At 42.4% G+C, this 27668-nt stretch overlaps 1 protein-coding gene across 1 annotated transcript in view; it reads right to left on the bottom strand.

The window, feature by feature from the left end:
* The window catches only part of gabrb1 (gamma-aminobutyric acid type A receptor subunit beta1), a 54857-nt gene continuing 27189 nt past the window's right edge, over positions 1–27668 (bottom strand). The window contains exons 5-9 of the mRNA XM_074609772.1: positions 15969–16051; positions 13990–14133; positions 12092–12244; positions 2565–2818; positions 1–1593 (exon numbers count right to left, since the gene is read on the bottom strand). Of these exons, the coding sequence (XP_074465873.1) occupies positions 1252–1593; positions 2565–2818; positions 12092–12244; positions 13990–14133; positions 15969–16051 (976 nt within the window). The 3' untranslated portion in view covers positions 1–1251. The remainder of the gene's footprint in view (positions 1594–2564; positions 2819–12091; positions 12245–13989; positions 14134–15968; positions 16052–27668) is intronic.

A 27668-nucleotide genomic window follows, 5' to 3' on the forward strand; every position in this document is an offset into this window, starting at 1 on the left:
GCGTTTGCTATTGCCGCGGACGGGTTTACATTGTAGTTAATTGAAAGCCTGGTGCATTTCCTACAGGCGCTAAAGGGTGCCATGTGCGACGGTATCACACGCCGGTGAGCCTTCTGCCCAGCAGAAGTAGGCAACTAAAACATTTGGTAATCTTAGGAAAAGCTTATTTTAAGGATTGATAAAAAGGCAATTCATTGCAAGGTCTGTAACGGAACACAAACTCCAGTCTCCTATATACTGTAAAGGACACACTACCTCCTGCATTGGCACTGAGTCTTGCTGTCCTCGCCACTAGTTTGTCTTCTAAAATGTATTTTGAACCTCACTGTAGGACTGGAGCTGGAGCAAACGTGAACTTATTACAACTGATACCTAACCTTGACTACATAAGCCTTGATAACGAGATGAAAAGCAATCCACTGAAAAATGGTCCAGTCCTGAAGAGAGTAGCATTGACCTCGTACTGGCCCTTTAATTATTTAACACAACGAGGTGGATGAACCTCTATGCAATTCAGTTATGTACAGTCTAATTTCAGGTTTCAGACAAAAAATTTTCAATAATAGTCTGTAACATCACGTGTTTCGACACCAGCAGCAAGTTTTATCAGGGCTTGAAATTTTGTATGTGATTTTGAAAGCATAGTGACATCATTGGTCATTCTTTACCTGATTTCTTTTAAAGAAAAGTACATTGCACATGCTCACAGACGCTGTGAGAATAACGCTGGTACAATGTTGACATTTTTTTAGTTTTTTTTACCTCAAGCAAACAAAAAGTTGTGTTCCATTCACATGCAAAAAGTGAAATAACAGAAGTTAAGAAAAAGAGATAGAGCAAATGAAAAATAATTTCCCGTAGTTTTGGAGTCTTTTCGGCATGGTTCAACTTAGAAATACCATACCTTTATTGTGTCTTAAATTCTATTATTTTATCTGTCTATTTTGTAAGGATGAGTACAGCAAAAGTGACAGGATTTATAATAAATTATACCTGTTCAATATATATATATATACATATATATATATACACACACATATACATACTGTATATATATATGTATATGTATATACTGTATATATATACAGTATATAATTGTATTTACATTGTAAAGATATCCAGTACTACTCATTCCAAAACAGGATTTATACAAATGGACTGAACGCTCCTTAATTTTCATCGCTGTACAAGACTTAGGTAGCTATCAAATCATTAGAAGTGGTGTTGCCACACAGGCTCACTACTGCCACCCTATTGGACATAGTAAAGCCAGTAGACCAGGTTGAAGAAGGTGAAAGCGATTGGGAACACGACACGGGACCACTTGTCTATGGCGTTGACATCCGTGAGGTCGGGGATCTTGACTTTGAGCTGTGAGGCCCTCCTCCGCAAGCGGCCCTTCTTGTGGCCCATCGGCCGGTCAATGGCCGGTCGTCCGTACAGGTCTCGGCTGGTCATGGGCTTGCGGTACTGTATGCTGGCACTGTCGTAAGAGAACATGGTAGCCCGAGGGTCATTGAGAACGCCCATCATATCCGATCCACCCATCTCACTGGTTAGGTTGGTCAGGAGGATGTTGCCATGAGCATCAACCTGAGGAAGGTGGTTATCCGATTTCATTAAATTCATATTGTAACCAAAACCCAAATTGAATGCAAAGTCAAAGGCTGGATCCCTAACAACAAGCAGCATCCTATTTAGAGGAAATGTATGGGAATTTGAATATTGTGCCTTGGACTGCCCCATAGAAGTTAGACCTGTAGGAACCTTAAGGAATCTTTTTTTCAAACAATTTTAAAGGAAGCAGCTTTAAGGAGCTGGAAATCCCACAACAGCAAAGAGGTGGAAGTAAAACAAAACTCAAGGTTAAGGGATCGTCTAACAGCATCTGAAACACCCTCCTCCCACATCTGCATCCGACAAGTCTTGCAACTTTCTGAAACCGACAATCTGACAATCCCGTCCACTTTCTATGTATGGTGCGATTGGCCAGGTGTACGGAGGTGTTACAGAGGGCAGTGTTTGAACTTCACTCTTTTACATGGTTAACACAACTACTGCTGCCACTTTTCAATTGTGAGAGGTAAAGCTCCAGCAAGACTCGTAGTATGCAGAACAACATTATTGTTAGGCTTTATTGTTCCAGCTTATGGCCTTCATCTAGGTCATCTTGACCTCTTCGGTCTTTCTCCTTTCTCCATGTTGTGCTGGAAATCCCTCCCCTAGTTTTTGATTTCGAGGCAGCCTTTGACTGGGAACTGGTATAAACACTTTTGCCAATAGACATGGTCAAACAACAGGTTTTAGTTACTTTAAAGAATACTGAAAAAGTGTCTCATTAAAAGTGAGTGCAAGTGATTAACACTGTGCATGATTCTTTGGTTTTGGGATTTCTTGCATGCAAGAACTTGGTTGTAATTGTTATGTGAAAACTAAGCTACCATTTTCACACCACTGTGAATCTATTCCAAGAATATACAGTATCAGTGAAAAATAAGGAGACAGCTTTCACACAATGAATATCTTGAATATATACAGTATAGATAGTAAAACTCCTTTCCCACCTGCACTTTTTTGCTCTCCAGTCTGCTCTTATTCTCGTTGTTGGACTTGGCAGCCTTTTCTGCCACTTTTTTCTGCAGGTGAGGACCTCGACCGAAGAAGATGTAGTTGACGAAGGCATACTCCAGCAAGGCCAGAAAGACAAACACAAAGCAACCCATGAGGTAAATGTCAATGGCCTTGACATAGGGGATCTTGGGTAGAGTCTCCCTAAGGTGGGTATTGATGGTGGTCATGGTCAGCACCGTGGTTATACCTGCAAACAAGCAGATGTGGGATGGAGGGGATGGTTAGAAGGAAGTCTTTCAGTAAGACTGCATGCTGAGGGAACACCATAGAGCTACAGAAGAAATAAGGCTTTCATAAGCACTTATTGCAAAACAACCATCGTATACTGTACATACAGTCTTTGGCTGTTAAAAAGGATTGGCGATCATTTCCAGTGACTCAATGACTGTGTTTACATGGACATGAAATAACTCGTTTATGAGGCTCATCCCGGTTATCATCATATTCGGGATATGGTGTTTACATGAGCACAGAGAAATCAAGTAATCTATACTCCCCATATACATGATAAATACTAGTAGCCTGGTTACTGATTACTGTATTCTATTTGCGCTTACGCTGTGATGTTTACAAAAACAAACCAGCAATTTTTTAAACTCTAATCTGACATTCCTGGAAGACAGGAAACCTTAAATTAATTTGAATGTGACTAAAATGTATCCACTTTGGCTTGTGTTGGGCTTAGCACGATTATATGCCAACATCGCGTTGCAGGTTTTAGCTTCACCTTAGAGCGACAGGAAATATTAAGGTCCTCCACTTTGACCAGTGTCAGCCGGTCACTTTCACTGCCACCACGTAGGACAATGGAGCTGTGGATGGAGATAAGCAGCCGTGACTGGTGAGATAGAGTTCTCATGATGAAGTTCTTTGATTCTGAGTGGAGAGAAAATTTCCGCATGAGTACGACATCCTTTTACCGACTGTGTGACACAGTTGAAGCGTTCATGAGACCAGAGGAAACAACAATACGAACACCAGTTCCGTAACTGATGAAAGTGGCACACCCGTTCACAGAAGCACAGTCAAAAAATTGGTATGTTCTGTCGCGGTATGGTGGACAAAGCTATGAGTCACTTCATAAAAGTCCCAAGCCAGGAGGAAGCGATCCAAATAGCCGAGCATTTTTAATGGGGTTACAGACCTCCCCAAGTGATCGGCTGTGTAGATGGAAGCAACATACCATTCTGCTCCTGGCGGCTACCGAAAAGGGTGGGCTTTTAACATCCTACAGGGTGTTGTGGATAATCAATACTGGTATGTTTACTTTTAGGGCCCGAGCACCGACGATGTCAGTTGGCGAAGGCCCTATTGAAACTGTAATTAGGGCACTGATGAAGTCGGAGCCGAGGACCTATTGAAATTCAATGCTGATTATTATTAGGGTTCAGGGGCAGAACCCTTCTAAGTTTGTGCCGGTTTACTAGGGCCTGAGCACCGACAACGTCGAGCCACGAGGACCCTATTGAAACTGTAATGTTTATTATTATTACCTCCGCTAAAGCCGAAGGCCTAGGAAGGAGGTTATGTTTTCACCGGCGTTGGTTTGTCTGTTAGCACGATTACTCCAAAAGTCTGCGATGGCTTTGAATGACATTTTTTGGAGGGATGGGTGTGGCACAATGAACAATCCATTAGATTTTGGTGGTGATCCGGATCATGGTCCGGATTCAGGATTTTTTTTAAGCATTGCGATCAGCAAGGGAGAGAGGGGGGGGGGGGACAACAACTGTAGAATCGGTGTTCCCCCCACAGCTCTCTCTGTCTCTCTCTCTGAAGGAAGAAGGCGAGGTCATGCGTCATCAACGCATCATCAGTTACACTGTCCTTGTGTTATACCCAGACATCTTAATGTTCTGGCTGATCAGAATGCTTAAAAAAATTCCTGAATCCGGATCATGATCCAGATCGCCACCAAAATGGATTGCTCATTGTGCCACACCCCACCCCTCCAAAACATTTCATTCAAATCCATCGCAGACTTTTGGAGTAATCCTACAAACGGACAAACCAACAAACCAACGTCGGTGAAAACATAACCTCCTTCATAGGCCTTCGGCCTTGGCGGAGGTAATAAGAGTTTTGTTCATAATGTAATAAGTTATTACATTATTAAATTATTTTCATAATTCATCTTTCTATTGCCCATTAAAATGTCAAATAATGAAATACTTTTATAATTTTGTCCATTTATGCATAGATTAATAAATGAATTTGAAAACAATTATTAATGCCTATTTTTATTGTACAATTAGTTATTAATCAAATCAAATTAAATGCTCTATTACTATTTACGTGACTCTTGTGGTCCTCCATACACAACAACGTAGTCGGGGGTATATATATATATATATATGGGGCGGCTGTGGCTCAGAGGGTAGAGCAGGTTGTCCACCAATCGGAAGGTCGGTGGTTCGATCCCCGGCTGCTCCGGGTCACATGTCGATGTGTCCTTGAGCAAGACACTTAACCCCAAAAAATTGCTCCCGGAGGCATAGCCATCGGTGTGTGAATGAGTATTTAGATTAAATCCTGATGGGCAAAGTTGGCACCTTAGTAGCCTCTGCCATCAGTGTATGAATGTGTGTGTGAATGGGTGAATACTGACATGTAGTGTAAAGCGCTTTGAGTGGTCGGAAGACTAGAAAAGCGCTATATAAGTCCAAGTCCAAGTCCATATAGCGCTCCGCGTGTCCTTCCGTCCATTCGCGTGTCAGAAACTATTTAACTTAGGAACTTCAAACTTGGTATGATGGTTGACAGTGTGGTGTAGTTGTGCCTTTTGGGGGTCAGAAGTTCAGGGTGCCCATTAGTTAATTAGTTAATGCCCATTAATTCCATTAGTTCCAAAAGGGCAAAACCTTTGGCCCTACTTTAGTAGGGGTCAAGCAGTGAGCGGGGGTATGTCAGCCATGCTCACTTTTGCCTTGTTAATTTAAAGCAACTGGACATTGTCAAGAGGACATTTTCATCAATCAGCTCCATATTGATGAAGCTTCTTGGATGTGAGACTACAAGATATCCAGTGACCTGGACAAATGAGAACCTTTATACCAATTTAATATAGGGGTGATTCTTAGCATGTGAAATACTTATTATACACTATACTACTATACATAATTATTCCTTACTGTAATTGTTAGCTGATCCAAGCAGCAAACTTTAGGTAACAATCTACAAAACTGCTAAAAAAAAAAAAATAAAGTAAAAAAATAAATAAAATAAAAGTCTTTCATTTCATGTGAACTCTTTTAAATGTAGATGACTCAACACTACTGGTTTCCCATAATGATAAAAGCATAGTTATAAGTACGCTGAGTGCAGAACTTCCTAATGTCAGCAGGTGGATAACCGATAACAAGCTTTCACTCCATTTAGGAAAAACGGAATCCATACTGTTTGTTTGGGTCAAAGGTGAAATTGAAAAGGTCCCCTGGCTTTCATGTTGTTGGTGGTGACACTGCGCCTGCAGCTAAGGAGTCAGTCAATTACCTTGGCTGTGTGCTGGATATATGTCGGGATTATAGGTCAGGCTGAAAAGGTGATAACCAAGATCAATCAAAGAATTTCAAAAATTCTGAACAAGACAGCGATGATGACCCCGGCAGGAGCTCTTGTCTAGCCTTAGTTTGACTATGACTGCTGTTCATGGTACCATGGGCTAACTTTGTTCCTTAAAAGCAGACTTCAGACTTCTCAAAATAAGGTAGATAGGGTTATTCTTAATCTCCCCATGACAACTCTGTCTCTCAGATCGAGTTGTGCGTGGTACTCAGCATTGCTGTCCCTCAATACCTAAAAAAATATTTCATACAGGTTTCATACATCCACAGCTATTCGACTTGGGGCAGTTCCACTGAATGTGTTCCTCCCAGGTTTAAGAGTAACCTGGGGAAGGAAACTTCTCTGTACATGGCAGTGAATCTGTGGAGTAGATTGCCAAGAAATCTTAAAATCATAAGCAGCTTGGGAGCTTTCAAGCTGGCGTTTAAGAATTGGCTCAGGGGATATTCACAGTAGGCCAGTATGTCTGATAACAAGGTGCCCTTCTTTATTTTATTACTCTGGTTCTGTATTGAAGTACAGTGAATAACATCCTGAATGACAGTGTAAGGACAGGTGATGATTGTATTGAATTGCATTGTATTGTATTATTTGTATTGTTTTTGACAAATGTTTTTGTTGTGTCATGTGACCACTTTGGAAATTAGCCTTAGGGCTTTATTGTGTTATCCTGACTTTTCCCTCTTATGTAAGCACTCACTGACCTGGCTTAGCTGCTGTTTGTTTGTTTTTTATGAAATTGTCTAATAAAATCAATCAGTCAGTACTCAATACTGATCCTCACGCTGGCCTCAATACTGTACCTCATGCTGGCCTCAATACTGATCCTCACGCTGGCTTCAATACTGTACCTCATGCTGGCCTCAATACTGATCCTCACGCTGGCCTCAATACTGATCCTCACACTGGCCTCAATGCAGTCCCTCACGCTGGTCTCATTAATAATCCTCTACTTGGCCTCTATGCAGTCCCCCATGCTGGTCTCAATACTGTACCTCACGCTAGTCTCAATGCTGTACCTCATGCTGGCTTCACTGCAGTCCCTCACGCTGGCCTCAATACTGTACCTCACGTTGGCCTCTATGCAGTCCCTCACACTGATGTCAATGCTGTACCTCACACTAGTCTCAATACTGTACCTCACACTGGCCTCAAAACTGTACCTCACACTGGTCTCAATACTGTACCTCACACTGATCTCAATACTGTACCTCATGCTGGCTTCACTGCAGTCCCTCACACTGATCTCAATGCTGTACCTCATGCTGGCCTCAAAACTGTACCTCACACTGGTCTCAATACTGTACCTCACGCTAGTCTCAATGCTGTACCTCATGCTGGCTTCACTGCAGTCCCTCACACTGATCTCAATACTGTACCTCACACTGATCTCAATGCTGTACCTCACGCTGGCCTCAATACTGTACCTCACACTGATCTCAATGCTGTACCTCATGCTGGCCTCAATACTGTACCTCACACTGATCTCAATGCTGTACCTCATGCTGGCCTCAATGCTGTACCTCACGCTGGCCTCAATACTGTACCTCACACTGATCTCAATGCTGTACCTCACGCTGGCCTCAATACTGTACCTCACACTGATCTCAATGCTGTTCCTCACGCTGGCCTCAATACTGTACCTCACACTGATCTCAATGCTGTACCTCACGCTGGCCTCAATACTGTACCTCACACTGATCTCAATGCTGTACCTCACGCTGGCCTCAATACTGTACCTCACACTGATCTCAATGCTGTACCTCATGCTGGCTTCACTGCAGTCCCTCACACTGATCTCAATGCTGTACCTCATGCTGGCTTCACTGCAGTCCGTCACACTGATCTCAATGCTGTACCTCATGCTGGCCTCAAAACTGTACCTCACACTGGTCTCAATACTGTACCTCACGCTAGTCTCAATGCTGTACCTCATGCTGGCTTCACTGCAGTCCCTCACGCTGGCCTCAATACTGTACCTCACGTTGGCCTCTATGCAGTCCCTCACGCTGGCCTCAATACTGTACCTCACACTGATGTCAATGCTGTACCTCACACTAGTCTCAATACTGTACCTCACACTGGCCTCAAAACTGTACCTCACACTGGTCTCAATACTGTACCTCACACTGGTCTCAATACTGTACCTCACACTGGTCTCAATACTGTACCTCACACTAGTCTCAATACTGTACCTCACGCTGGCCTCAATACTGTACCTCACACTGGTCTCAATACTGTACCTCACACTGGTCTCAATACTGTACCTCACACTAGTCTCAATACTGTACCTCATGCTGGCCTCAATACTGTACCTCACACTGATCTCAATACTGTACCTCATGCTGGCTTCACTGCAGTCCCTCACACTGATCTCAATGCTGTACCTCATGCTGGCCTCAAAACTACCTCACACTGGTCTCAATACTGTACCTCACGCTAGTCTCAATGCTGTACCTCACACTGATCTCAATGCTGTACCTCACGCTGGCCTCAATACTGTACCTCACACTGATCTCAATGCTGTTCCTCACGCTGGCCTCAATACTGTACCTCACACTGATCTCAATGCTGTACCTCATGCTGGCTTCAAAACTGTACCTCACACTGGTCTCAATACTGTACCTCACGCTAGTCTCAATGCTGTACCTCATGCTGGCCTCAAAACTGTACCTCATACTGGTCTCAATGCTGTACCTCATGCTGGCTTCAGTGCAGTCCCTCACGCTGGCCTCAATACTGTACCTCACACTGATCTCAATGCTGTACCTTACACTGGCCTCAAAACTGTACCTCACACTGGTCTCACTACTGTACCTCACACTGATCTCAATGCTGTACCTTACACTGGCCTCAAAACTGTACCTCACACTGGTCTCAATACTGTAGCTCACGCTAGTCTCAATACTGTACCTCACGCTGGCCTCAAAACTGTACCTCACACTGGTCTCACTACTGTACCTCACGCTAGTCTCAATGCTGTACCTCATGCTGGCTTCACTGCAGTCCCTCACGCTGGCCTCAATACTGTACCTCACACTGATCTCAATGCTGTACCTCATGCTGGCCTCAATGCTGTACCTCATGCTGGCCTCAATGCAGTCCCTCAGACAGGCCTCAGTGCAGTCCTTCAGACTGGCATCAATGCAGTCCCTCAGACTGGCCTTAGTACAGTCCCTCACACTGGCCTCAGTGCAGTCCATCACACTGACCTCAGTACAGTCCCTCACACTGGCCTCAGTGCAGCCCATCACATTGGCCTCAGTATAGTCACTCACACTGGCCTCAGTGCAGTCCATCACACGCTACAGTACAGTCCCTCACACTGATCTTAATGCTGTACCTCATGCTGGCCTCAATGCAGTCCCTCACGCTGGCCTCAATGCAGTCCTTCACGCTGGTCTCAATACTGTACCTCCCACTGATCCCAATGCTGTACCTCATGCTGGCTTCACTGCAGTCACTCACACTAGCCTCAATGCAGCCCCACATGCAGATCCTGATACTGTCCCTCATGTTGGATATTGATACTAAGGCTTGTATAAGGGCCCAGTATCATATCAATGCTTGGCACTTTCAATAGTTATTAGAGTTTCAAACTTCCACAAATATATATTCGAGATTCTATAGCTGATAATTTGCAGCTTGAGAAAAGCCCAAACTGCTGCATCAGCATTATGAGGCTGCACAAAGTAGCTGGATGCACTAGTGGCCTTTTCTTTGCACAACAAGCAGCTTTTCGACCAAGATACCCGCTGGATGAGGGCATAGATTGTAGTTCGACACATGTCCTTTGGATGGATCGGAATAAAAACAAACACTCCACTTTTTCAGTTTTAATTTCATTGTGTTTCTCTATCCTGTACAGGTTTGGAAACAGGGTTTTGAACCTGAATTCTTGGTTGGAACATTTTGTGTGTTGTTGGATTTAATGATATTTTTTCACTGTACTTAAAGGAACAGTGTGCAGCATTTAGGGGGATCTATTGGAAGAAATGGAATATAACATTAACAAGTATGTTTTGTTTAGTGTGTAATCATCAAATATCTCCTGAAACTAAGAATTGCTGTGCTTTCGTTAGCTTAGAATGAGCCTGTTTTATCTACGTACATACAGAGAGGGTCCTCTTCACGGAGCCGGCCGCCATGTTTCTACAGTAAGGGGAAGATATGGAGGATATGGAGCGTAACGATTGTGCGAGAGCTGTCACTGGCTATATTTCCACACTTTGCTAATTTGCACAATCCATACTGTATGTGGAGGTGGTGAAGATGTGCCGGGTGGAGGTGACTGGAGGAAGCAGAGCGTGTGTGACAGCCACTGCAGCACCGGAGACACAGTCTGATAGTTGAATCAGATAGCTGATCCATTTTGTCTATACTGTATCTGTCCCTATCTAATAAACAACAAATAAATAAATAACTGAATAAGTCATGTCATGTTCATGCTCTGTTCTGATATTCTTTAATGCTGTTTGATGCAATCTTGGATTTTTACAACCGATGATGATTTTAACAGCTGCTCCACAGATGACCGACGAGTGTCGGTAGTCCGGTCCTCTCCTCTGAGCTCCGGAGTTGGAGGGAATGAGATGGTGAGACAGCGTTGATGAAATATTGAGCGGAATTTGATTTGAGATTTGAGTTGGCTGATATATTTTACATTTGAAAGGTGCTTATGGAATAGCTACGGCTCACTAGCACAAATAACACTGCTGGATTGAATGTTTATGATAAAGTGGATCTATAACGTGTGATATGAAAAGAAATTAAATGTGTAAGAAGCACCATTATACCTATAATGATGCCTCTCACATCTAATTTCCACAGTCTGGCTTCAAATCACCACCTCACCGTCTGCGTCGCCAGTCTCCCGTCTCCATAATGTGCGTACGCATGGGTCAGAGTTCCCGTACAGCTGCGCTCATTCTCCCGTCAAGTTTGTTTTTATAGATCACATCTGTTGCGGGGTGAAGTGGCGTACACATATTTCAAGCCCTTTTATGCGTATGCAACGTTTATAAATGAGACCGCAGATCCACCAACACGTTCCCATCCCAACTCATCACATACTGACGCTTCGTAAGACCCCTCGGTGTCACTTTTCGCTTGCAGTAAACACATGCTTAATGTTGTGAATTAAAAAAAAATACTTGCTTAGGTTTAGGCAACAAAACCATTTAGTTAGGTTTAGGGGGAAAAAACAATATGGTTGGGCTTAAAATTACTTTTGTATTTACAGTGAAAATGTGACTTAACGTTGTGAACATGTGACACGAACAATGAGCTGACTGTAAAGTGAAAGTGAAACGTAATGAAAGCCCTGTGTTGTTGGACTCATCCGCCACCTGACCCACCCGCACTTTGTGTCTCTTTTGCTCTTTAAACTACGTCACCACAGCGCTTTCCCTGAGCGTTTACTGGTGCTGTGGATGGGTTTACATTGTAGTTACTGGAAAGCCCGGTGCAACGCATACCGGTGCTAAAGGGTGCCTTGTGTGGCGGTATCGAACGCAGACGGCCGTGACAAAGCGTCAGTATTTGACGCCTATGGAATGAGAACGGGCTGAATCCGCTGTTACTCATAAAGGTTTATTTCATCAAACATGTACAGCAGAAGTAAATGAGGAGACTGAATGACTAACAGGTCTTGTAAAAGTTAATATTGAACACTGTTGTGGGTTGTCATCCCTTTTTGACCTGATAATGGCACTAGATGAAGTCAGAGAATCACCAAAATGATTTGGATTCATCGCCATGGCGACCATGGACTGTCTGTAAAAGAAATACCACGGCATACCATGTAGTTTTTGAGATATTTCAGTCTGGACCAAAGTACCAGACCAACCGACCGGCCAACAATCTAATCTGTAAGGAATTGAAAAAAGTCACTGACCTAAGGCTACTCTGGCAGCCGATGCATCATAGTTGATCCAGAAGGAGACCCAGGACAGGATGGTGATCAGGGTGGAGGGCATGTAGGTCTGCAGGATGAAATAGCCAATGTTCCTTTTCAGCTTAAAGCTCAGGGACAGACGTGGATAAGAGCCTGTTACACACAGGGTTGCAGATATTCATACAGCTGTATACAAACATTGTTAATGTAGTGCCACAAATCACAGAAATATAAAACATGATGTACAGTTAAGAAGACAACTGTCTCTGTGATCAATCACTTGAAATGTCAGAATAGCCAATCACACAGCTGTTGTCATTAACCTCTAGTTAAGTTGATTGTGCAGCAGATAAGGACCAGTGTAGCAGTCTGGGGATGAAAGCTGGTAACGTGCATTTTTAGAAACCACGAACACATCACTATTTCATACTTGTTTGACAACAGAAACAGAAAAACAGTAGACAGTAAATGAAAGAACTTAACAGAAGACTTAGCAGAGGTTAAATGGGCTGGCACACGGAACTGACTTTGTCTTCACACAATGTGTCAGTCATTAACATGTAAGAGGAAACCTGGATCTCTGCCATAAAAATACAGAAGCTACACTCTGGATAACAAGTATTAAAGAGTCTTTAAGTGGATTGGAATCAATGAATAAATGAAAACAGTATTTATGTTAAAAAGAGAAAGTGAGAGCAGCAGAGTGGTGAAAGTGATATGAATCTGACATTGTACTGATGGAATTAGTGCTGTGGAAATGTACATTATGCTGAATTTACTCAAATTCACAGGTCAAAATGGTTAAACTGACACTGTATGTAGTAACGGATTACGGCGTTATGTAATTAGGATGCACAAAAAGGTAACATACATTTGGTAAAAATGGGGATCACTAGCAGGGTTACAATTTTAAAATACATTAAAAATAAAGAACGACATAGGTTACTATGCAGATGCGCACACATTACAACACTTCAGGACACAAATCTCACATCGTGTTAGTGGACACACGCGTGCAACCCGCAGCAGATCAGCGAGGGAGATGTCAGGTGGGTGGATTGGCCAAAGTTAGTGAAAAAAATGCTGTCACTGGGTGGAACTTTTCACCATTATTTTGTATGTAAAGCAGAAAAGGGGAACAACATCACAGTGCAGCACAAGTTATCACAAAGTAGGATGGTTTGCACACTTTCCAGTTCATCAAGAGTGTGCATCCCAGTGTGAACAGACGGTACGTAGGAAATGAGCAAACCGCTTCAAATTTGTGGTCCGAATAGTTCAGAGCTTCTATCATAACGTTGACATTCAAATTATTATTTTTAAAAACGTACAGAAACATTGCAGGCAATAGTTCACCTTCCACCTTCTCTTTCCTTCTTCGAGTGACGCGGCGCTCAGTTGTCTCTGTTATTGTCTCAGTCCAAAAGTCAAAATGTATTGAAAAAAGAGCGATGTAATCATTTTCAAAATCCACAACATGTCAATCCATATTCGTCGGCGTTTAGTCTTTCAAAAACAACATTTCCACTACGTTCAAAAAGCACAAAGGGAGGCACGCACCTGTATCAACGGGCGGTCTAGCAGCAATCTAAAAGCACCATAAATTACATTTAAATAACCACAATAACATACAGTAAAGCCCTAGAAATGTGCATGTAGGTTACTTTATTTTAATATGGGTACAGTGGGTACTGTACTGTGATGTTGTTCCCCCTTTCTGCTTGACATACAAAATAATGGCGAAGTTTCAGCATTTTATTTGCATATATGTTATTGAGGTAATCCAAAAGTAACGGAAAGTAATCAGATTACATTACTTTTCTATTGTGATACTTGGATTAGGTTACTGATTCCATTTTTAATAGGTAATTAATGATTTTAAAGAGACTCTCTGTTACCTGTGGCAAACACAGCTTTCTTGGAGAGGGTTTGGTAGTCTATGATGTCGAACTGGGGCAGTTCGATGTTCTCCACCCCAGTGACTGAGTTTGCTGTAGTTCCTCCTTGCCAGTAGAATTCAATGTCGTCAGTGGTGTATCCATCTGAGAGAAACAGGGGAATACAACAAGTTAAACCTCAACTGAATCACAAGGACAAGCACATTTTGGATTCAGGCGCTACAGTACATGAACAGAATGTGATCACGAGTTGACAGCTGAGGAGGCTTTCACACCTGCCGGGTTTAGTTTGTTAATCGGAAGCGTTTTCTCACTTTGGTGAGACTTTCAGTTCATTGTGACTGCTATAATCACACTGGAGTCCTCAGAAAATATCTGGTCTACTTGACAGAGTTTGTCTTTTGAAACGAAGTCTGGTTGGTTTTCTCATTACAAACGAACTGCACTGAATGTAATGTGATGCACGTGTGAAACATGTGGGTGGAAGCTTCCGGTGTTGTTGCTGATGGCAGTGACAGAGGGGTAAATAACCGGGTAAAATGAGTGGACAAGAGCAATCATGGAGTAATGACGAGGTCAGGTGCCTATGAATGTGTGCATGAAGTAAGGCTTCAAGTTCACAGCTATGGCCAAATTAAAATGAAGGTAATACAAATGATCAAAGATGAAAGATGCCTTTTTGAATCCACACAATCTCCTCCTGTCTGTATGTAAACAAGGAATTATTATTAAACAAAATAACCTTAACACGAGGTCCACTTTTTGTTTAACTTTGGAGCTTTTAACTTCATCTAACTGCAACTAGGGCTGCATGATGTCAGCGAGGGTTTTCTCCAGGTTCTCCGGTTTCCTCCCACAGTCCAAAGACATGCAGGTTAGGTTAATTGTTGACTCTAAATTCTCTAAACTCAAAGACTCTAAATGTTTCAATGCAATAAGGGGTACAAATGCTAAATACTCTGTAACTACTTAAAGTATGATGTTAGCCTCTATGGTATCCTATACAGAAACCAACCGAATGTCCTCTATGTGGGCTCTACCAATTAACATTACTATGACAATTAATTTCCATATAGTTACAAACCAAAGCCCTTTATTTTACTTTGATTTTACTGTGTAATTACCTAAAAATGTTAGAGTAATTACCCGTAATTCCACTACTACTACTTGTTAATTCCCATACAATTACAGACCAAACCTCTTTATTCTGCTTTGACTTTACTCTGTAATTACCCAATAATAATTCCAGGTAATTCTAATATTACAACTTGTCATTATATTGATTTTACTGATTCAACTTTACTGTCATTGCCTGGCAATTTCTTCACATTACTACCTAATTAACGGCTTGTAAATTAAAGGGTTACCGTTTTTCTTCTTCAGTCCGTCGAAGACAAAATGGACCAGAACTACCAACTGAAACAAACTACAGGTGTGAGAGAGACTTTGCGTTGGGGCTATGACCATTCACAAACACATTAAGAATGCCCTGTAGGCGGTCCGGCGGTCCGGCGGACGCCAGACACCGAATTAATTGTTCATGAAGTTATAAATGTGTATGTAAGCATATGTGCTTGTTGTGTAAAATTGGATTTTATTACTTAATTTACTCCGTAACATTTGATACCATGTTTGCACTCACTTGTTTCACTTCTTGTGTGTACCTTGTTTTTAGCAGAATGTCAAACAGTATGTAGGAAATAAAACACCCCTATCCCCACCCTGACAAAAGCCTGCCTTGTTGAGTCAGAAGGTTGAAGAAAAAAAAAAAACGGTGGTCCCTCTAATGTTTTTTTAAATGACCTTTCTAATAAAACTAAATGAAGCTACAGTATGTACTGTTGATAACCCTTTGAACTCTATTTTGCTTGGTTTTCACCTTTTATTACAGGCACATGTCCCAGCTAGGCATGTCACTTGTTACTTTTGGGATATGTTAAGCTACTTAGAAATGCAGTAATAAACTCTGAGCCACTTACAGCTCTCAATCTCCAAGGTGCAGTTCTGCTCATCCAGTGGGTATCTGCGCAGGTCCATCATGCAGGCAGCCGTCGTGGTGATCCTGAGAAGAAAAAGAAAAAAGCTTTTAAGTACTGATATGTGAGGAAAAATCCATCATGAGCACTAATATACTGTGCCCTTACATTACAGTACTTCCACAACTACAAAATCCTCATTTAGTAAATGCACAAATGGTCAGTTCATTCCACACCATAACACATCCAGCATTCAAGCTTCAAGACGAGGAAAAACATTCGATTTCCAGATGCCTGGGGAAAACATTTGACTTCATAAAACAATGAACACTATGGCTTATCCCTCACCCTCACATTGAATCCCACAGCACACTTCCTTCCTACTCAGCCGTCAATGACACAAATCCTTTTACATCCCGACTGGACCTGAACAATCTGTTTCTTTCCCATTATTGCCCTTGCACTAGTCACAAATGCAGCTCCACTACCTTTGTTGGGGGTTCTCACTTACGCCAAGTCTATTCCTGTGTCGGGGGTCCCTGCCGACACCAAGTCTGTTCCTGTGTCGGGGGTCCCTGCCGACACCAAGACTATTCCTGTGTCGGGGGACCCTGCCGACACCAAGTCTGTTCCTGTGTCGGGGGTCCCTGCCGACACCAAGACTATTCCTGTGTCGGGGGTCCCTGCCGACACCAAGTCTGTTTGTGTGTCGGGGGTCCCTGCCGACACCAAGTCTGTTTTTGTGTCGGGGGTCCCTGCCAACGGTATGTCTGTTCCCATGTCGGGGGTCCCTGCTGACGCCAAGTCATATCCTGTGCAGGGGATCCCTGCCGACTTCAACCAGTTCCTGTGTCAGCGGTCCAGCCGACACCAGCTCCTCGAGCCCCGTCGAAGGTCTGGCCGACACTAGCATCTTGTGTCCTGACGGCGGTCCGGCCGACTAAATTAAAATGAACCCTTCCAAATTAGAAAGCTGAACCTCTGTAATAATGTACTTTCAAATGTTTTATAAGTCTGCATAGGTGAGAGGTTAGCGTGTGTTAATGTCTAATCTAAAAAAGACATTGTGTAACTGCAGTATGTACTGTTGGTAACCCTTTGAACTCTATTTTGCTTGGTTTTCACCTTTTATTACAGGCACATGTCCCAGCTAGGCATGTTACTTGCAGTGTGTTCCAATCCGCGTACTTCCATACTTACAGTTACTATTTTGAGTGCATAAGTGCGTTCACACTGTGAAGTATGGCAAAATGCAGTGCACTCGAAGTACCCGGATGTTGTACTCAAAGCGGTCAAATCGTTGAGTGTGGAACGCTGGACACTTTTCACACTCAATTGTCGCCATCTTGGCTACGTAGCGGAAGGGGCGGGACCACGACCACTATTCAAACATGTGAAAATGGCGGCAGTTGATGCAGGGGCTTTTGCGGTGCTGAACAACGTGCCTTATAGATGTCTATGGGCTACGTAGATAACAGAATAAAACAAGACAGTATGTAAACATACCGGTGCATTTCAGCCAATAGGAGGACACATCGTAGGCGTGGGCGTAAGTACAGAGTGCACACCGTGCACTACATTGAAGTGTACTTCCAGAAGTACGTGGATTGGAACACACTGTTGTTCTTTTTGGGATATGTTAGGCTACTCAGAAATGCTGTGAATGAGTTAGTGGTACTGTAATCAATGTACTAATTCTGGGCTTTGAGGAAAGATGGGGCACAAGGACGAAGAAGCTGGTAGGTGTGTGTACAGTACTGTAGCTGTGCCATCTACAGCAAACTCAGGCCCCCTAGCAGTTCCCCATTCAGAATACATCATGCATCACTGAGCTTCAAAACATTAAATCAAACTGCTACCTGTTTGATTTAGTCACATGGCCTCCATTGGTCTACCTGGAAATTAACCTGCAGAAATCTTCTTAGGGTTACAAAAAGCATGTATTTATTGAAAATACATTTATTTTAATTACTGAAAGGAAGAAGTGGATGGGTCAGCGTAAATGTTTGATTGACAGCTGTGGCTTAAAAGCTACAGACAGACAACATTTTGTTAGCAGTTGCATAGCATAGATGGTGTTTGGCATCGAAACTGACGTCAGCAGTGCACTGTATCTGGTGGATGTTGGCTTGGTAGCTTGGTGCAATGAAGATAAAAACGAGACATTAGCAAAAATAGCTAATGTTGTTCAAAGTCTGTACAGCTGTTTGATTGTTAGTCAGTGTTGCTACTGCTTTATGAAAATAGATTTTAAAGTAAAATTATTTAATTGATGGCTAGCCCAGCCATAAATTAAATCATTTTACTTTAAAATCTATATGCAATGCAGGGGATCCTTTACAAAGCTTCTGGTTGTACCTGTTGATTTAACAGTGGGCAAACTGATGAAGACTAGTGTTTGGGGCGGCTGTGGCTCAGAGGTAGAGCAGGTTGTCCACCAATCAGAAGGTCGGTAGCTCGATTCCCGGCTCCTCATGTCGAAGTGTCCTTGAGTAAGATACTTAACCCCAAATTGCTCCTGAAGGCTGAGCCATTGGCGTGTGAATGAGTATTTAGATTAGATCCTGATGGGTCAGGTGCAGGTTGGCACCTTGCATGGCAGCCTCTGCCATCAGTGTATATGTGTGTGAATGGGTGAATGCTGACATGTAGTGTAATGTAGCGCTTTGAGTGGTCGGAAGACTAGAAAAGCACTATATAAGTGCAAGTCCATTTACTATTATGAGATGTGGTTGAAAGCTCCAGAAAAAAAAGCTAGTAAGTTAACATTGTGTTAAGAGAACTATTCATACCAAGATCAATAGTGGTAGGACCCGAATGCAGCACACAGGAGACCAGGAATAGTTGGTAATGACTTTTAATGCTAAACTCAGTAGGTACACGACAGGGCACGTAAAGCTGCACACAGTGCAGTTCATCAATCCTGCAATGAATCTCTACAGAGTCTCTGACTACCCGGTTGGTTCGGCAGGCCGAACTGGACCGAGAAACAGGTGAGTTGGCGGTGACGTTTGCCCTGACACACAGTTCAGTTCAGGTAAAGGCAACGGTACCGTAGAGGAGCAGGCAGGAGACGTAGTCGTGGAGGCAGAGGATCCGAAACCAGGTAAGCAAACAGTCCAAGCAGACAAACCCATAGGGGCCAGGCAGAAGGTAAGTCGAAGCCAGGCAGAGAATCGGGAAGCCAGCAGGTAGGTACTCACACGATGAAGAGTGTGGTAACACAATGGGAGTCTCTGGACCACCGGAAACCACAGACTGAAACACTCCCACTGTAGCGATGTCGTCAGACGGAAACACCGAGCAGCCACAGGCAAACAGGAACCAAGAACGCAGAAGCAGATGTCAAGGTCGGGGGACAGAAGGCTGGTGGGTTTACCAGGAACCAGACGAGAGGCAGGGTCGGCAACAGGAAATGAATTCGGAAAAAAGTGCTGGAGAGTCTTGCATGGCTGGTGAAGAACAATCTGGCAAAGATCTGGAGTATATATGCTGGCACTGAGCGATGAGGACTACGTGAACAGAGTTACTTTGATGAGGTGGGCGTGACTAAAGGTGGGGAGCGGGAAAACCAGGGTGAATGGAAAATGACTGAATGGGAGCTGGATGACTGGGCATGTAGAAATGACACTACTAGTGTGTTTTTGTGAAGTGTATTTTAATGTAATTTCATTAGAAGAGGAAATTATAGAATCATAAAAAGTGCACTTTAATATAAATTGATTTTAAGCTGTATTCATTAGTACTTGTAAAAAGTAATTGCAAGTAAATTGCAAATACTTAAAGTGGTAATTTAATGTACTTGAGACACAGACAAACGTTGAAGGAGAGTAGGCAGACACGTTTAATATTGTAATTATAACTTCTTTGTATTTGAATGATACAGAAACGCATGTTTGACTGAAAGTAAATCAAGCTGATCAGTTGCAAGGTAAGCTGAAGAAGCTAGGTTTCCGGAAGCAGATAATGCTAACGCCAATGTTAGCTGGTCAGTGTCACGGTTAGTGTTAGCACATTGTACTCCAGCAGCGGAGTTAAACTGGATTTCTGTGGCTGGCTTTGTAGTGTGAAGTTGGCCTGTTAGAGGTCGGTGGCGGTTCAATTCAATTCAATTCAATTTTATTTTTATATAGCGTCAAATCATAACAGAAGTTATCTCTAGACACTTTTCATATAGAGCAGGTCTACACCATACTCTATAATTTAGAGACCCAACAAGAGATCACCCATGAGCATTGCATTCTTATGCGACAGTAACAAGAAAAAGCTCCCCGTTTAACGGGTAGAACCTTTGGGCAGAACTGGGCTCTGGGTGGGCGGTCATCTGTCTCAACCGGTTGGGTTTAGAGAGAGAGAGAGAGAGACAGAGAGAGAGAGAGAGACAGATAGATGCACTGCAACCACAATAATAGCACAGCAGGTATAAGTATGTAAACAGGTCTAATAACAATAATCAATAGCAGCGGGTGTAATAGATTGATAATAGAAATATCAGTAATAATAGCTGTAATAATAATAGAAATGTGACTACTACAACTAATAATAAAAAGGCTGATAATGATGGTAGCATTGGGTGTCAAACAGGCAGCAGACGTGGCAGCAGATGCAACCCCGATCCAGGTGTAATCCCGATCCTTGGATACCTGCGAGACGAGAAAGCACAAAGACTCCGGGGAAGAAATCAAGTTAGTAACAATGGTCGCTTCAGCCTCTGTTTACCGGAAAGACACTTTAGCGCTGCCTATGTAGGTGAGCATTTATATTTAATACAGCAGGTGTAACGTTGTTGGTCTTATGGTAATGTGTTGCCTGTCTAATGGTAAAGTTTAACAAAGAAATTAATGTTTATTAGCTTGCTAAGCTTACTTTGGTAGATAATTTGTATCGTTACAAGTTACCTCTGTGTTCAGAATGTAAACACATATGGTTTATGCTGTTTTAAGAGATATGCTGTTTTAGATGGCATCGTTTTACTGCTTAATTTAGGGAGTAAGGTGTGTTTTGTATTTAATATAAAGTGACTTTCAGGCCTTTTTCACTTCATCCTTAGTAAGTGTGCCTATGATTTTGAAAACGCTGTAGGTGGTTGGTCACAATCTTAACACCCCCATGACTTAACACAGGGATGTTTTCAGTATACAAGAGTTGTTGTTGTTGTTGTTCACCCCAATTAGTATAGCTAAAGCTAACGGCAGATTAGCATAACTTGCTAACAGACAATATAATGTTAGACCATTTCACAGTTGTAAATGTATACCGTACATTCCAGATGTGTCCCAGTTTATTTCCTGTTACAGTGTATGTGAATGACATAAACAGACAGGAAATAAACATAGACCCAAGCTGTTGCCTGAAAATGCAATGCATTCAGTTTATACATTTGAAATACTGCCATTTTAATTTGCACTATTTTATTACTTTGATTCTCATTTTGCTTTTACTTGTGTGATTTTCCTTTTATATAGATACATTTATAATGAGCATTGTTGAAGGGTACCTGAGACCCAAGATTTTCATTGGCAATGACTGCTTTACTTTAATTGTTGTGTATATGACGAATAAACAAACTTTAAACTTGAACATTCTGCAAGTTTGTTTGTAACATATTTCAAATAACAAATTACATTCGACAGGTATATTTGTAACATATTTCAAAGTGTAGCAGAGTACATTGAAGGAGTATGCTATAAATCTAATATAAATATATTAATTGTCTATTACTAGTACATTTCAAATATGCTTAAAGTGCAATTTTAATATTATGAAATGAATATGCAGTAGTATGTTTGTAGCGTACCCAAGTACACTTAAGTTTAAAAATTCCATTTTAACACTCTTTATGTATACTATTTATTAGTCTGTGTGCTAGTACACTTAAGTGTGCTGTAGCATACTAACAGTTAGCATACTTGACACAACTTTTTTTCACAAGGGCCGTGTGCACTATGAGCATAAATAATTAAGGCTTTACTGAGTAGTTTGGCGCTTCAGTCATTCAAATGTCATTCAGTTGACATTTGAATTATTATTATTATTAACTTACAGAAACATTGCGTGCAGACCACCTTCTATCTCTCTCTCACAGCGAGTGATGCCCGTCGCACGGTCTTCTCTATGTTATTGTCTGTCTTCAGTCCAAAAGTCCAAATGTATTGAAAAAAGATAGATGTACCTAACCATTTAAAAAATTCACATCATGTTTTTTATCTAACAAAATATTCTGCTTTAATCCATATTTGTTGGTATTTAGCCTCTCAAAAACAACATTTTGGTCCGGTACTTTTGCTTTGCCATGGACTGTTACTGTGTCAGGTGGCAGCATGCAAATAGTTTTTCTAAAAATAGATATTATATGAAAATAGCACATTTTACACTGCTAAGAGTATACCAGTTTTATGTAGGTTCTAACTAGATAAGCTGTGTATGGTGTGTAGGGGCTGTGTATCGACTGATGTCATTGCTGCACGATGCAAACACAGTGGCACAGCCTGAGTCATCACAATGCGCTAAAGAGATGGAGACTGATGAGGCGTTAATGTCTGATCAGCGCGAAAAAAAGGATGCAGATGCTCTTTGGCGTGGGATTTGGAGAAAATAGTACCCCTAAAGAGCCTGGCGGAAATGGTGTTAAACAAGTTCCAGTGGATGGTTTTATTTGGACTTTAAACTTAACATGTATCTGTATCATCTGCATCTCTAATAAGGAGTCTGTCCCGGTGCTGAATGTGGCAGTGGTTTGGATTTCTCCTCATCATGGCTGCGTAGAGCTTAGCATTTGCAGAAATGTTGTACATTTTATTTTTAGTTCAAATTATATTTCTTAACACTTATTGGAAACTGTGATGTACAGTAAGTACACATAAGCAAACCTTTATTGGTGAGAGAAAAGGGATGACAATTCTGACTTTGGAAGACAAGAAAAATCCACTGATGTTCCTCCTTAATCATCTCTCTTCACTCTGCTGCGTGGGTGTCCAGCTATACGCACATCTCCCCATACTCAACTGTTACAGTGTCAGGACGTAAAAAAACCCTCAAGACATGAATATTCATTATTTTCTTACCTTCTTGAATATTCTGGGGCTGTCGATCCATGTCCTGGACAGCATAAGGAAGGACTAGATGAATTATAAAGCAGATGCAGTGTGGACAGAAAGTAAAAATAGAGTGTGTCAGCTCTGTAACTTGTCAGCAAGGACTGCTGCAGGATGCTGCAGTTCACCCGTTCCATAATGGCATAAATAAGTCTTCACTGAACCATCTCTGCTGACACGTTTGAGTCAACCAAAAATTCAGTCAGTCTCAAAGTCACATGCACACATATCCTTAAATTCTATACACTTAATGGGTAGACCAAAAAGTTCCCATGCACTGCTTTCTCTTTCCCTAAACTCGATAAACAGATTCTGCATTCACATGTACAATATGTAGGAAACGGGGCAAGATTTTGGTATCGGAAGCACACAAACTCACACAGGCTCGCCCTCTACTGTACTCGATGGCTAATACTCTTGTGCACACATTAGCCATGTGTAGCCGGCCAATCAGGATGTGCCTACCCGAGTACATGCAGACCCCACAGTATATAAGGCAGTGCACACAGCTGTCTGTCATTCTTTTCTCTTCAGCGAAAGGCAATTTGCCCAATGATTGCTCATCTCCATGGATGGAGTCGCCCCTTCAAGAACCTCGTCAGTGCCTGTTATGTCCCAGCCTCATCGCCGGGACGGATCTTCACGACGCCTGCTTCGAGTGCCTCGGCGCAGACCACACAGAGAGCGGTATTCAGCAGCCACCAGCCTGCCCTGCCTGCCGAGCGCTGCCCAAGATTCGATGCCAGCAGCGGTGGGATCATATCCAATGCTTCACTGCGATGCTTCCCTGCGATGCTTCCCTGCGATGCTTCGCTGCGATGCTTCGCTGCGATGCTTCGCTGCGATGCTTCGCTGCGATGAAAGTGAGCCGGAGCTTGAGATTGATGCTGTTGAAGTCGCCTATGTTTCGCCGCTGCCTCCGGTCATCCCTGCTGAGGCACCAGCATCGTCTGCATAGGATGATGACTACAATATCTAATCGGTGAGCGGTACATCAGCGGCGCGTGGAGGCCCGCCACCAACATCTCTTTGGTGGGACTTCCCGCTGTCACAGTTCTGCATTACTGGTCACCTGCTCATTTCTGCATGACCAGTCACCCAGCTCTCATTCAGTCATTTTCCATTCACCCTGGTTTTCCCGCTCCTCAGCTTTAGTCACTCTCACCGTATCAAAGCAACTTTGTTAAACTGTTCCTGATTGCTCACAGCCAGTAAATACAGTATGCCCCAACCTCTCAGACACTCTTTGCCAGATTGTGGTCCTCATTGCTCAGTGCCAGTATATATACTCCAGATCTTTGCCAGATTGTTCTTCACCACCCATGCAAGACTCTCCAGCACTTTTTTCCGAACTGATTTCCTGTTGCCGACCCTACCTTCCTCTGACCTACCTGTCTCGTCTGATTCCCGGTAAACCCATCATCCTTCTGTCCCCTCGACCTTGAGATCTGCTTCTCTGTTCTTGGTTCCTGTTTGCCTGTGGCTGCTCGGTGTTTCCGTCTGACGATGACGCTACAGTGTGAGTGTTCCCGTCTACTTACCCGTGGTTTCCAGTGGTCCAGAGACTCACACTGTTTCACCACATCACATTGTGTGACCATATGACCGCTACGACCCTTTTTAAACTGTGCATCAGCACAGGCCCAGCAGCAAAGACTAAACGTGGCTGCTCAGTCATCTTTTATCTTTTTGCCGCCATCTTCCATCAGTAACAGCCAAAAAGGCCTTATACCGCTGGTGTGTGTAAAACTAACTATAACCAAATTGCCCAAATGTGTGTCAACGTCTTCTTCGCCAAACCAAGGTGTTGAGCTACTAACAATCAGAATGTGTATGTGCCAGTCAGTGGTGAGATCATTTTGGCAAACCTAAATATAGCCCTTATGTCGGCAGCGAGCACACTGGATGAATAATTGTGGGAGCCTGCAGGGGATAATGATTCTGCAGCATGTCAGTGTGAAATAAATCTTTCCAGCTCCTTCAGAAACTGTGAAAAGCTGCACCCAAAAGTGGTGGAGAAAAAGAGACATGTCCTCAAAAATGATTTCAGGGTAGAGGAGATAGAGAGTAGTTGTGCTGATTACACATCATTAATATTTACTAAGACACATACTGTATAGTGATAATCCATCCATCCATTATCTGTAACTGCTTATGTCATTTGGGGTTGCGGGGGGGCTGACATTGGGTGAAGGCGGGGTACACCCTGGACAGGTTGCCAGACTGTCACATTACTATCACAGGACTGACACATAGAGACAGACAACCATTCCCACTCACATTCACACCTACGGGACATTTAGAGTCAACTAAACCTGCATGTCTTTGGACTGTGGGAGGAAACCTGAGCACCCGGAGAAAACCCACGCTAACACAGGGAACATGCAGACTCCACACAGAACCTGCGACCATATTGCTATGAGGCGACGGTACTAACCACTGCACCACTGTGCAGCCCTGTATAGTGTTAAGTTTTACTGCATATTATTGTATTACCTGCCAGACTGTAGAGAGCAGATCACACATATTTGATAATGTAATCAGATTGACAGAATCCATAACCTGTAAGTCATAAGGAAAATGTGCAACTTCAGTGGTCAGTGTGTTCCAACCAGGAGGTTTGGGTTTGTATCCCATGTCCTACCAACAGTCAACAAACAGTTGGATTTGTTCCACGATCTTTCGCTAACCACAATAGTGGCTCAAAGGAAATCGTTTTTGTAACAGTATCATTTTGGGAATAATTTTGTAAGACTTGCTGAGAAAAATATGAACTGTCATGAGTTCTCAGGCAGAGATGCAGACGCATGCGGTTCCATCAAGCTTGACAATATCACCATAGAAAGGATTGACATTTTCATCACTGTAATGTTTTTCTCTCAATCTGGAAACAGCCTCCTCAGTGGAATGAAAATTCAAGGGCAGTATTAAAAAGGATAGAACGATCAAAAAATGTAAGGAGATTTGAGCGAGGCAGAAGGGATACGTTGTGTGTGAACTGACTTAGGGGGGGATCAAGTACTCTTATCTGGACACACAAAGAAGTGTTTACCTTGGAGGAGACAGGGAATGATGAGGACAGCCCACAAGGCCTGTGTTCACTCAGCCATGAAGGCCGGGCCAGCCACTGTTGTTTTTGGACAAATCTAGCCACTGCACTCTGTCCTTTTCAACATGCTCGTTCCTGTTAGGCCCTAAATGGAAAGCACTCTGGGTCTGTCCTGATATACTGCTCTCTGTACATCTCTCTGTCATTGTCTCTCTCTCTCTCTCTTTGTGTGGGCCAACTGGGCTGAGTTCATCTGGTGAAAACCAGCTTATCCTGCAGGGCTAGGTCAACCAGGCCCAGATCTAGAGTAAATCAACCAGGGGGGCTTCTAAAATCAGTTAGAGTTGTAGCAACTCATAACTGCGCATAATGTAATAATTTAAATTGTAATAAAATCAGCACATAATGTAATAAAACCTTGAGCGCATAACATAATAACAGTTTTATTCATAAAGTAATAAGTTATTACATTATGAGAACATTATTACATTATAAACTAAGCAACAAAAAGTTTAATAAAGTAATAAATTCAGCACATAATGTAATAATTTTAAAAATGACTATTCTCCTTGTCTTCTTAAAGCAGAGGAACCCTCTCTAGTTTTACATGACACACGTGGCGTAGATAATTTAAAGCAACTGGACTTTGTCTGTTTGGTCAAGAGGACATTTTCACCATCAGTTCCATATTGATGAAGCCTCTTGGATGTGAGACCACAAGATATCCACTGATCTGGACAAATGAGAACCTTTACAGAGATGATGCTGAATTTAATATGCTGGTGATTCTTAGCATGTGAAATAACCTAATGTTCAATACCTAATTATTCCAGTTCTTCAGTGCCTTTTTTTGGAGTATGGGAACCCTTCTTACATTACATTAAATACATGATGCAAGAAGCAGATTTACTATTAACTTAATGTTTATTCTGTAACATGTACAACAACATTTTACCACTAGAAACACAACAAGAGTCAGTTCTGGGCTACTGTAGAAACATGGCGACCGGCTCCGTGAAGAGGACCCTCTCCGTATGTAGATAAACCAGGCTAATCGTAAGGTAATGAAAACACAGCGATTCTTAGTTTCAGGTGATTATACACTAAACAAAACGTACTTATTAATATGAAATTCCATTTCTTCCAATAGAACCTCCTAAATGCTACACACTGTTCCTTAAAGTGAAAAAATATCATTAAATCTATACAAGAACAACACGTAAAATGTTGCAACCAGGAATTCTAGGTTCAAATCTCTGTTTCAAAACCTTTACAGTATAGAGAAGCAATAACTGAAACAATGGAGTGTTAAAGGGGGGAAGAAATAAAAAATATTTTTTCCCAAAATATGTCTTTTATTTCGAACCATCCAAAGGACATGTGTCGAACTACAATCTATGCCCTCAACCATTGGGTATCTTGGCCCAAAAGCTGCTTGATGTGCAAGGAAAGGCCACTAGTGCATCAAGCTACTTTGTACAGCCTCATAATGCTGATGCAGCAGTTATGGTTTTTCTCAGGCTGCAAATTATCAGCTAAAGAATCCAAAAATATATTTGT

This window comes from Sebastes fasciatus, chromosome 15 (genome assembly GCF_043250625.1).
Source record: "Sebastes fasciatus isolate fSebFas1 chromosome 15, fSebFas1.pri, whole genome shotgun sequence".
Lineage (NCBI taxonomy): Eukaryota > Metazoa > Chordata > Actinopteri > Perciformes > Sebastidae > Sebastes > Sebastes fasciatus.